This window comes from Salmo salar, chromosome ssa12, assembly GCF_905237065.1.
Source record: "Salmo salar chromosome ssa12, Ssal_v3.1, whole genome shotgun sequence".
In the NCBI taxonomy this organism is placed as follows: domain Eukaryota; kingdom Metazoa; phylum Chordata; class Actinopteri; order Salmoniformes; family Salmonidae; genus Salmo; species Salmo salar.
This window is the reverse complement of record NC_059453.1, coordinates 47,206,468-47,218,304: the sequence shown is the minus strand read 5'-3', so window position 1 is coordinate 47,218,304 and position 11,837 is coordinate 47,206,468. Positions and strand designations below refer to the sequence as shown.

The following is an 11,837-nucleotide window of genomic DNA, read 5'->3' as shown; positions in this document are numbered from 1 at the left end:
TGTACCCCACGCACACTGACTCTGTACCGGTGCCCCCTGTATATAGCCTCTTTATTGTTATTCTTATTGTGTTACTTCTATTATTACTTTTTATTTTAGTCTACTTGGTGAATATTTTCTTCTTCTTGAACTGCACTGTTGGTTATGGGCTTGTAAGTAAGCATTTCATGGTAAAGTCTACACTTGTTGTATTCAGTGCATGTGACAAATAAAGTTTGATTTGATTTGTACATGAATTTGTCCTAATACCTTTGGTCCCCTAAAATGGGGGGGACTATGTACAAAAAGTGCTGTCATTTCTAAATGGTTCACCTAATATGGATGAAAATACCCTCAAATTAAAGCTGACAGTCTGCATTTTAACCTTACAGTCATCATTTGATTTGAAATCCAAAGTGCTGGAGTACAGAGCCAAAACAACAAGAAATGTGTCACTGTCCCAATACTTTTGGAGCTCACTGTATATACAGTGCCTTCGGAAAGTATTCAGACCCCTTGACTTTTTCCACATTTTGTTACATTACAGCTTTATTCTAAAATTGATAAATAAATACAAATCTCAGCAATCTACACAAAATACCCCATAATGACAAGCAAAAACTGGTTTTTAGACATTTTTGCAAATGTATTAAAAATAAAAAACAGAAATACCTTATTTACGCAAGTATTCAGACGCTTTGCTATAGAGTCAAAATTGAGCTCAGGTGCATCCTGTTTCCATCGATCATCCTTGAGATGTTTCTACAACTTGGAGTCCACCTGTGGTAAATTCAATTAATTGGACATGATTTGGAAAGGTACACACCTGTCTATATAAGGTCCCACAGTTGACAGGGCATATCAGAGCAAAAACCAAGCCATGAGGTCGAAGGAATTGTCCGTACAGCTCCAAGACAGGATTGTCCCGAAGTGGCTTTGGGACAAGTCTCTGAATGTCCTTGAGTGGCCCAGCCAAAGCCCGGACTTGAACCCGATCGAACATCTCTGGAGAGACCTGATAATAGCTGTGCAGCAACGCTCCCCATCCAACCTGACAGAACCTGAGAGGATCTGAAGAGAGGAATGGGAGAAACTTCCCAAATACAGGTGTGCCAAGCTTGTAGCGTCCTACCCAAGAAGACTCAAGGCTGTAATCGCTGCCAAAGATGCTTCAACAAAGTACTGAGTAAAGGGTCTGAATACTTATGTAAATGTAATCAATTTCAGAATAAGGCTGTAACATAACAAAATGTGGAAAAAGTCAAGGGGTCTGCATACTCTCCTGGCTTGGAACATTTTCAAAAACCCTGAGGTTGGGCAAAAAGGTGAGTTTGCTGCTAATTACTTGGTTAGGATGTTGGGTGGTAGATGAGGATAAACTCTACTTAATGTGGCCAAAAAACAGGTCAGGAGCCACTCACGGCCCAGACTTGAATGGAGGGATTGAAAAGGGGCTTGTGTCATGGTAACTGGGTTAGATCACAGAGGGCTGTCATGTTCCCGTTAGGTCTGTTAGCTCTCCAGAGTTTCCTCTCTGAGTGATTGTTATTCCGGGTGCAACAGTGACGACAGATAGACCTACACGACAGCCTGTTCCCACGTAAGACTCCAGGTGTGGTTGACTGATGTGCGTGTGTGTTTTTGTGAAAAAGCCACCCAGCGTGCTACAGTGCTAGACACGGCACCGACACCCACAGGAAAACGCCAGGCCGGGACATTCCGAAACGAAGCGGTCCACATTCCACACCTAGCGTTACAATTCCGGAAGCTGCGCTTTGCTCATATAAACCCAATGAGTCAGAAGAAATATCAAAATATTTAGTGGAACTTTTCCCTTTGCCCAGACCCAGACGGACCAAACCCCAGTCGACCCAGAGCGTTCCAGAACGGAGATGCGCCAGCCAGTGGCGGTTCTAGACCATTTCAACTGGGGGGGCCAAGCTGGGGCCAGTTGTACTGTTAGAGGGGCCAGTTACATTAGACGTTATTGTTGTCGTATCGTTTTCTTCACTGCATTGCAGGCAGTAGCAGGCAAATGACCATGTTCATAATCATTAGTGTTCCGCGTTGCCACTGTCTAATAACGGATGTAAAAAAAGAACGATAGAAAACTTTGTTAGGTAAAATTATTTCATACTCCACATTTAGGGGGGTCACAAGGGGGTCCAAAATTGTTGTCACAGGGGCACTGCCCCCCCCCCCCCCAGAACCGCTGCTGGCGCCAGCCAGACAACGAGGGGCGGGGTGCACACTGGCACAGACAGGAGTGCAATAGAAAAAGAGAGGGAAGAACGAAAATAACATTTAAAAAATTGGAAAGAAACAAGCACAGAAATGTATGTTTAGTCCTAGGCGTCTCCCACCCTCTCTCTCGCTCCGCTGTGTGGTACCTTGGCCGTCAGAGCAGGTGTTGGGCAGGGAGGGTATAAAGGCCATCTGGAGCGCAGAGCAGTGAGAATTAAGACTTCCACACTCTGACAGGGCTCAGACGAACCATCTGGTCCACCCCTCGCTTAAAGAACCTGTTCCCAGCTTCATCACACACCGCCCTCCGGCACTTGCGCTCTCTCACTAAAAACATAGGCTACCTCTTCACTCACTCGCTTTGATTTGCTGTCGGGAGGTTAGTGGAGTGTGAAGACCTGCTTCTTCGTGGTAGATTTCCCAGTTCATTTTTCTTGTTACTTCTTGGAGCAGAGTCGGGCTGCCATGGCGTGGGTGAGACGTGTGTTTGGACCTGGGATGTCAGTCTGTCTCTGGGCTTTGTGTCTGTCCCTTAGTCTCATCTGGACCTGTCAGGTGACCCAGGCAGCCATCTACAGACACGCAGGTACAGTACAACCTTGATTATATACACTCTTAGAAAAAAGGTGTAATGAAGGGATCTGTTTTTTGCTTCCAGGTAGAAACATTTCACCCAACGAACAACCCTTTTGTAAAAAAGGTTCTACCTGGAACCAAAACAAGGGTTCTCCATCAGGGACAGCTGAAGAACCCGCTCTGGTCCTAAGTAGTGCACCAGAGTAGGCTAACATGTTTCTGGTAACTTGTTTCTCTTTTGGTGCACAAGCTATTTCGTTTTACCTTTTCTGTAAAAAAAGAGAAGTAAAACCTATATAGAATATATTTTGGCTTTGGTCAAATAAAGCTTTTGCACACATTTCTTCCTTCAATTGAATAGTGACTTGACAAAACAAAGCAAAACTCCCCTTAACAAATCAGCGTAGATAAAGATACACATTGTTGTACCATCAATTAAAATTAAAATCACATCTGTGATAATGCATTTTCACATGCATTGTATGAATCCATTTCTCAATTTGGGTCATCACTTATTTGGTATGGAACGCTTTACTGTTCAGCAGTTAAGTGTAACATTTCCATCTACTGGCCAACTGAAATAATGCTGGCAGCGCAGGGTGTGATACAGCAGGGCAGGCATACTTATTCAGGGTCAGATTGGTATCAGTCAGTAATCTCTTGAGTTTATTTGTAAATCCTTGCAATGGTGCATGCCATAGCCAGATAAATTGACAGTGCATTCTAACAACCGGTACGTTTTTAATCAATGTCAATTGAGCTCTGTATTCTGACTGCAGGTCCGTGTATTTACAAGGAGGTTCAGTTTCAGCCTGGACAGACGTTCTACAGGGGCTGTGACAAGTGCTACTGCCACGAAAATGGCTACTTTTGCCTCTCGTGAGTAAACAAAACAAATGAATAGCTAAAGTTAGAAGATACCTTAAAATGTTGAGTACTGGTATGCAACAGTGAGATATAGAAAATCTGCTAAAGCCAAACGGGAATTCTGTTGTTGCCTATATCACAAAGTGCCTCGTTTCTGTTCGTATCCCCAGACCGATGAAACCTACCACGTGGCCCAACAAGTGCCAGCGGGTTTTGACAGAGTGCGGCTACCGCATCGTTTATAAGGAGTTGCCAGAGGTGGAGTGTCGTGCCTACAGCTGGATCCGGTGAAGGAAGATGCCCCCAACAGTCAAAATACAAGACGGCAAGACTCTGGCAGTGGACAACCCTTTAATGAAGCAGTTACACGGCAGAGAACATACTCCACTCGACCTTCAATTTGGGAGTTGGTTCTCTCAAAAGGAGGAACCAATTCCCAAATTGAACAACCCAACTCCCAAAGATTCATCCTGTGAGTTGGGTGCCAGTGTGTGCACAATATTGACTGTAAAAACATTTAACTGGACCAAAGGATCTCCTCAGTTGGCATGGATTCTAATAAGGTGTTATCAAACAAGTACCGCAAAAGTAGCAAAAGTAACCAACTCCAGTGTAGTTTCCTATCGTCCCAATATGCTTGTTCAGATTCCTGCCCGTGGCCTTACTGTAATGACCACTGATACATGGGACCAACTGAGTTGATTGGTGGACTGCGTTGCCCTTCTAAGAGGACAGACCATGTATCACCTCGACAAATGGCGCTGCGTTATACATGTCAACGCTATTACAACTCCGCTGCCCCAAGTGTGGGCGCCCATACCCCAACCAGACACCCTTCATTACCACGCAGTGTTACAAAAAGGTCTATAGCCATTTCCCCATTTATAATTGTCCTATCTGTTCTTTCGTAGGTGTTCAATCTCCTATATGACATTGACTAAGTGGCGCTTTCGCACCCTGATAGGTTTTCAATGTGAAAGGTAGCGAGAGCGCCATCAGTCAACTTCACAAACGTAGGCTGGGTTTACACTTCACTAGGCGTACTCCAGAGGCTTCGCGACTTCACACAACACCGAGATTTCGGTGCATGTCAGAAATTGCAACTTTACGCAAGCATCAGTGACGTATTGCTAAGCTAAGGAAATGCATGCCAATATTTCACTGTTGACTTCATTGTATGTATATAATTTCTTTCTAATAAAAAATGGCAGTTTAACATACTGTGTGGACATTTTTTCCTCTCCATTTCCCTCACAGATTTGGGGGGGAAAAGGTATACACAACATACCATAGATAGGATGGAAGGTAGCCTAGCGGTTAAGAGCGTTGGCCCAGTAAACGAAAGGTCGCTGGGTCGATCCCCTGAGCCGACTCGGTAAAAAAAAAAAAAAAAAAAATGGTTGACGTGCCCTTGAGCAAGGCACTTAATCCTAATTGCTCATGTAAATTGCTCTGGATAAGTGTCTGCTAAATTACTAAAATGTAAACATAAGATTGTCCTTGCATGAAATATCTAAAATGGCCAATTTCAAAATACTCAATGTATTTTATCAAAATGAATTACTTATTTTCGATGGGGAGACCAAATAGTTACCACTATGCTCTGTTTAAAAATCAAAACAAAAAAAAGTTAAACCTCACCAGAAAAAAAATGCACTGTCCAGTTTTTTTGTTGTTGAGTAAACTGGATTTTCTGGACAGACTCAGTCATCCCAATCAGTAAGATCCAGAAAAATAAAGATCATGCTGCAAATTTTGTGTACTATATTTTTCATCATACAGTTTAACACATTTTATACAAGTACACATGATCTTACATTCTCGTTTGTTTCATTTTAGGGTTTTGTCTGTCTTCACTTAAGGTGCTGGTAATATTGGGTCACAAATTTCTCTGAAGTCTTCGGTCAAACATTCATGTAACAAGTGAGTACCCTTTGTCTATGGATGAGGCAATAAGAAAGGTCAAGTGTCCGGTCAAGCTGACAAGTCCCTCTGTCCAAAACCTTCCCTTAAAGCCCCAGTGTGGTTCCTGGCTCCCCAAAGACATTTACTCCCAACCAAACTAGAACGTCCAAACGAGTTCCATAAAAAGTCCATCTTCCTGCGGTCTCGTCTGTCACGAGGAGACTACATCTCCCAGTGTGCATCAGCAATGTCATTTAACATTGATTAAAAGTCCCACTGCAGTGATCATGGCACATGACTTGTTAACTTCGCTGTGTGATTTTCATCTTTTTGTTTTGTATTCAGTTGGTGAAGACCCTACTGAAATGGAGGTACAGCATTCTGTGGGAAGGGAAACGTCTTGAAGCAGCACTTGCGTAAAAATAAGGAGAACACAGCAGCTTTTTTTCCTTTTTTTTATACCATTCAAACAAATCCCGCCATAGATTATCCTCCTAGTTTCTTAGGTGGCATACGGAATGCAAGGATTGGTCAGAGGGAGAGAAAAAAATATATTCTCAATACATTTTTCATAAAAAGAATCCGACAGGATTCAAGAGAGAACAAACCCAACAACGGAGTAAAGAAAAAAAAAAAAAAAGATTATTCTGCTTCTTACTTCTCGCTCCAGCACAATAAAAGTTAACGATTACTAAGATGTATTTCTGGCAAAAGTCTTGATTCCAAATAACAAATGAGCTGAATCAACCGGATGAGTGGAACATAACTGGATTTGAATGTAAATAACTTAACGAAAACAACTGCAGCACCATGAATTACAAGATCTGTATGACTCAAGTACAATATAGCAAATCTACTGTGAAGTAGTAATACATCAAATCAAAACAGTCACGTGGGGAAAAAAAATTAAAATCATTGAACAGTAAAATACAGATCAAGAGTTTTCAGAAATTGGCTAAGTTTGAGACACAAAAAACTGGAAATCATAAGGAATGATTTTTAGGCAGCTCTTATTTGCCACCCTCTGCATCTTTATAATGGATGATACACACATACACTCTTGCTAGTATCGTTTCCCCCTTTCCAAACGAAACACTTATACTGCAGGACTGACCCGGCTTCTAGCCAAATCCAAAAAGTTACCTTGACAAAGTCTCTGCTGAGTTACACCTGCCGTCTCAGCATTATCAAATCCGGTACCAAAACAATAGGTACGCTTCTTTAAAAACAAAAACAAAGAAAACCATGAGTATCTGTACAAAGTGTTGAGTTTCCCCATCTACTTAGCCAGTCTTACACAGTCTGTTCATGTCAGGGCAATTTCAAATTACACATCTTGTTTTGTTGAACATCTCTTTTCATTTGATTCCTTGATGATGTTGAAGTTCCTCAATTAGCCATGTTTAGAATGCAGTAATTTATTTTCAGATAAAACAAAAAGACAGAAAATCAGGAGAAATCCATACAAGAAGCCAAGTCCTTACTCCTCTTAGGTCTGTATATATCCCCTCCCCCAAGCCTAGTTTCTCCACAGGGTTTAAGATAGGAGGTACACAATTTCACTCACACACACACACACTCAAGCAAACAAACACACAACATCCTAAAAGCTTCCTGACTGTGTCCTTACTCCTGACCCCTGTATGGGTGGGTGCTGGAACTGACTGAGGGGTGTCCCGCGCTGTGGGTAGTGTTGGCCGGTGGAGGCCGCCAGGAGCCTGGAGCCGGCCTGCAGCACTGTCTGCCCGGGGCTGCCTGGTTTCAGGCTCCGGGACGCCTGCTGCTGGCTCAGTCTGGAGGCGTGGTGGGACGCCGGGTTCCCCGCAGCACCGGCGCCCAAGTCTGTTTTAGGGTTGCCGTGAGCCCTGGAGCCAGGGGTGGGAGACCCTGACAACCCGCTGTTCAAGAGGCTGGCTTTTAGGTGGCTCCCGCCACTGTACACGTGGGACCCGTCCATACTGCTGCCGCCGCTCAGCTGGTGCAGGTTGCCTCCTGGCGGTCTGGAGGCCCCGCACAGCGCAGAGTCTGCAGTGGAGGTGGTTTGGTTGGGGAAGGAGGACAGGGGGTTGAGGGGCTGTTGATGCTGCTGCGAGGTGTCTTGAGACAGGGCGGAGAGGGAGGACAGGCGAGAGTAGAAGCCCTGGCCTGAGGGAGGGGGAGCCGAGGGGCTGTAGGAACCACGGAATGGAGAGGACACGCTCTGCTGAAGGAAGGCCGGACTGTCCACTGTCTGCTGGTGGCTCTCCGATAAGGGGGGCTGCACCTTAGAATGAGAAAACACGCAAAATTATTCCTGACACCCTAGTACAAAACCAGGCGAAACAAAACACTCAACTCTCACAAATGACAAGGGACACCATACCTGGTGTGTGTAGACAGACGGGCTGTATCTCTGTGGGCTTTTCATGGGAGAGGCCAGGGATACCGTCTGGATCTCATACCGGTGTGCATCTGGGATAAAACATAACAGGACACAAGCTTAACAGGAGAACAGATGGTACATGCGTGCACATTCACTGAAACCTCAGAATCCGAAATGAATTTGGCAAATGTCGTCGTTCCAAACTAGGCTAGATACCTAGCCTACCTTTCAGACAAAACAGACTTAAGACGAGAAAAACCAAGACAAACTAGCCTAAACATGCCTCTATATTTCAGACTAGAGGTCTATGTTTTAGTCTAGTCTAAAATTGGGACAGGAAGACATCTGGCCTGAATTTCCTACTACTTCATTTATGTGAAAACAAAAAAAAAAATGGTAGTGAAAACGAGTGCAGTACCAGGGTCCTTGTCTGTAGCAGAGCAGTCCGTTCTCTTCAGCACACGGTCCATCTTGAGGGAGCCCCTCAGTACCCGCTCTAAGACGCCCTGGCCCTCCCTCAGCCGCTCAACTGTCGTGGGCACCATCCTGGACCAAAGCAAAACACCAACACCGTCATGTACAGTATGTTCAGTCACACACACACTTATGTAGGACCCTATAAAATCTGTACAATATTTCTTTTTTTGTCGATATTTTCAGGTTTCGCTCTCAAAGTCACATTTTTTATTTTTTTTTATAGAAAAAAAACTAACAAATTGGATGTTCCAAGTCCACAACAATGCTTAAACCATGTCAGGAGACCACTTTTGAGGTCTGGGAAAAATCTAAAGAAATGCTTATTTTTGAGTGTAGTTACCCTTTAATTCAACTGCACACCAGCAAGACAAGTGAATGCAAAGTGACAGGGAACAAAGTGCTGTGAGAGGATGTGGTGGCGGTGTCTAGTCTTACCAGTGGCTGGTGCCTTCCTGAGCCCTGGACTGCTGCTGTGTTGGTGGTCCAGGGGCGTGGGAGGTGGTAACGTTGTGGTGGTTATCTGGGGGGCTTACCTCCTCTATCTGGGGGATGGAGGAGTGGGTGGGGGAGGAGAAGGAGCTGTGGGGGGAGGCTGGGGGCTGTAGGTGGAAGGAACGGAGGCCTGCAGGGGACTTGGAGCTGGCACAGATGGAGCTGGGGCGGGTGTCCAGGGAGCTACCCCCGGGCTCTGGGTCCCTGCTGCTCCCCTGCTTTCTCTTACGGTACTCCAGCAGAGACACCTGAGTCGTCGCGGGAAAAGAACCATCCCTAGTCAGTCATATGTACAGCCTTAGTCCTATAACACACACACACACACTACCACTGGTTGCATTGCGACACCAGTGATTACTCACCAGTACAGCATGGTCAGGACGTCATGCATCAACTCAACTGTTAAACAACTTACCTTGAATGCACGTTCGCTTACACATTATCAACGGACTGACCAAACATCCAAAATGTTACCAAACCCTGAACGGAAGAGCAACCACAGGTCACCGATCTACTACTTCTACCATCCTGGGAGTTCTATGGTGGGTCAACATCCTCAGTTGCTGTGGTTATCTGACGTGGATACAGAGGTGCAAAAATACAATACCTTGGCTGACAATTGGAATGAGTTGACTTTGACAATAACAGACAAACAACGAAGCAATCCAGGGTAGCTTTATCACGCTCTCCCTACAGTGTCGGGACAAAACCCTGCTGAATGGCAAAGAAACTGGCTTTTTGTACCAGAGTATTGATACTGGCGTCAACGTGATTACCAGAACCAGGAAGCTATCATATTCTAAAATGGGTTGTGTCACACACACCACCATTCTGTTTTGACTTTTGAAGCCTTTGTTCTTTGTGGATAGTTAGTAACGGGCCAAAATGAAACATCAGCACAGGCAACTTATCATTATCAAATGAAACATCACAACACAAAGCAACCACTGCGAGGTAAGAAACAAAACAGAAAAAGGGGGGGACGACAAAAACAGAACCACAGGGTACTCGCTTACGGTACATACACCCACACTCAAGAGACAAATGAGAGAGAACAGCCCGGCAGAAGGTCGTCATGAAACAGGCAGGAGACTCAAGGAGGGGACGGGGGAGGGGGAGGATGAGAGAGATGAAGGCTGGCTGAATGGACAGCCCGATATCAGGGCTACCAGGAGGCCCCGCCTCGACCCTAAGGACTACTGTACTTGTTAGGGCCTTTTGATTCCGCTTGGGCCCTTAGAACAGCTTCTCGGGCTCCAAAGACTACTTTTATGGAGCTTCTGCTTGTCCTTGGGCCCTTAGGGGTGCCTCTAGAAGGGGTGCTAGTATGGTTCTTAGATGGGCATTGGCCATACAGCTGGCATGGATCTGACTTGGGCATGGATCGAGGCTGGTGAAAGGGGATGCGGGCACAGGGGGACAGAACTATGGATGAGATGGACCATAGACGAATGGCCAGTGTAGCCGACGCCAACAGGGCCAAGCCCAACCTCGGCAGCCTGAAGACGACACCATGCATCATCGACGACGGGGTGACCATGTTTCTGATAGAGATGTTTTGATATAATAGGTCATATTCATGTCGTTTTTGGGGGGGGGGAAAGGGGAGTTTGGGGGGCGGGGCTGTGTATGCGGATGCGAAACAATATTTACATGCACACTTCTAAATGGTATGGAAATATTCACCATATTGTGTACTGTCTTGTATTCACGTCTTACTGCTATAGCCTGGTAACCTGGCTGTCCTGTCAGCAGACTAACGGTTTGCAGGTTGGCCCTCTGCCTTGGTAGAAACAGTGGAAGAAAGACTTGGCAAAGGTTTCAGGAGGAGCATAGGGGGGAGTGGGAGGGTGAGGAGAGGGTCGACAGAACACAAAACCTGTTGGGCTAGCTGCAGTAGGAAAGACAGAATACACATAAAGAGAGAGAAAATGTAAATCATCCTAGAAGTACGGCATTGTTTGTTTCTAAAGACATGTAATGACAATTGTTACCCCACGTCTGTTTTGATTTAATTATCTCTGCGTGGAATCACTGAGCCCACTTGATCTAGTTGACACAAAGTGAATGGGAAAACACAAAGCAAGGAAAGACTACAATGACCGAATAGTCATTCAGTTTCCACATACTCTACCACACTCAATATCACTCTTTCCCCTCAAATGTGGACATTATACCAATAAGCATGTAGGCACTTCTTCCATACTACCACTACAAACATGATCTACCTAGCATACCGCCATTTGGGAGTTTCATTTAAAACACAAATATCTTTGTTAAAATAATACAATTTCTTTGGGGGAAAAAAATAATAAAAAAAAGAAAATCAGGAAGAGGTTGAGAGAGTTGGACTTGCCTTCTTTTTCTGCGGTGGGTTACTGGTGTGGTGGGGAGGGGTGCCACTGTCTGGGTAGCCCCCGCCATAGTGCTGCTCGCCATAGGGCGATAGAGAGCCAGGCCCTGCCTCCGCCAGAGGCCCTTGGCCACTCACGGTGCTGTAGAAGGACTCGGCCGGGGAGAAGCTGCCCTCCGATTGGCTGAGGCGCCTGTCGGTGGTGGCGGGGTTGCCCAGGTTGGCGTTGAGCGGGGAGCAGGTATAGATGAGGTTGAACTCAGTCCTGAAGCTCTGCTCTCTGGCCTGCTGGGCCGACTCGGACAAGGTGCCTGGCGCCAGGGGAGTGAGGAGGCCTGCCCCGCCCACCATGGAGGCCAGCGGCCCCTGCGTGTCGGGGGGAGGAGGCCCCGTTGCCAAGAGGAGAGAGAAGTCGTCTGACATGGCGGGCACAGGGCCATCGAGGCCCGAGGACAGGTTGGGGAACTGCAGGGCGCAGCGCGGGGCATCAACGTCCGGTTGCAGACACGGCTACAGGTGGAGGAGGAGGAAGAAGAGGGAAACAGGGTTACGAAACTTGTGACAAAGGAGAAAAAAACCCAC

At 45.8% G+C, this 11,837-nt stretch overlaps 2 protein-coding genes across 7 annotated transcripts in view; one reads left to right on the top strand and one right to left on the bottom strand.

Moving 5' to 3' along the window:
• Positions 1-2,317: 2,317 nt before the first annotated feature.
• On the top strand, positions 2,318-4,726 carry LOC106565255 (uncharacterized). Its single transcript, XM_014132160.2, has 3 exons — positions 2,318-2,809; positions 3,579-3,678; positions 3,837-4,726. The coding sequence occupies exons 1-3, from the start codon at positions 2,689-2,691 to the stop codon at positions 3,955-3,957; spliced, it is 342 nt and encodes a 113-aa protein (XP_013987635.1). The 5' UTR covers positions 2,318-2,688; the 3' UTR covers positions 3,958-4,726.
• A 687-nt stretch (positions 4,727-5,413) lies between these two features.
• The window catches only part of LOC106565254 (histone-lysine N-methyltransferase SETD5), a 51,352-nt gene continuing 44,928 nt past the window's right edge, over positions 5,414-11,837 (bottom strand). For 4 of the 6 annotated variants that reach the window (XM_014132154.2, XM_014132155.2, XM_014132156.2 and 1 more), the window contains exons 19-24: positions 11,259-11,765; positions 10,589-10,681; positions 8,846-9,150; positions 8,352-8,479; positions 7,934-8,022; positions 5,414-7,834 (exon numbers count right to left, since the gene is read on the bottom strand). In XM_014132154.2, coding sequence (XP_013987629.1) covers positions 7,175-7,834; positions 7,934-8,022; positions 8,352-8,479; positions 8,846-9,150; positions 10,589-10,681; positions 11,259-11,765 — 1,782 coding nt within the window. In that variant the 3' untranslated portion in view covers positions 5,414-7,174. The remainder of the gene's footprint in view (positions 7,835-7,933; positions 8,023-8,351; positions 8,480-8,845; positions 9,151-10,588; positions 10,682-11,258; positions 11,766-11,837) is intronic. The other 2 variants (XM_014132159.2, XM_045691430.1) reach the window with 1 other exon arrangement.

What these genes read in the sequence shown, in the direction of transcription:
- LOC106565255 (XM_014132160.2), top strand. Translation starts at nt 2,689, where the DNA reads ATGGCGTGGGTGAGACGTGTGTTTGGACCTGGGATGTCAGTCTGTCTC. An exon ending in AGCCATCTACAGACACGCAG is followed by an intron (nt 2,810 to 3,578) that starts GTACAGTACAAC and finishes TTCTGACTGCAG; the next exon opens with GTCCGTGTATTTACAAGGAG. An exon ending in AATGGCTACTTTTGCCTCTC is followed by an intron (nt 3,679 to 3,836) that starts GTGAGTAAACAA and finishes TCGTATCCCCAG; the next exon opens with ACCGATGAAACCTACCACGT.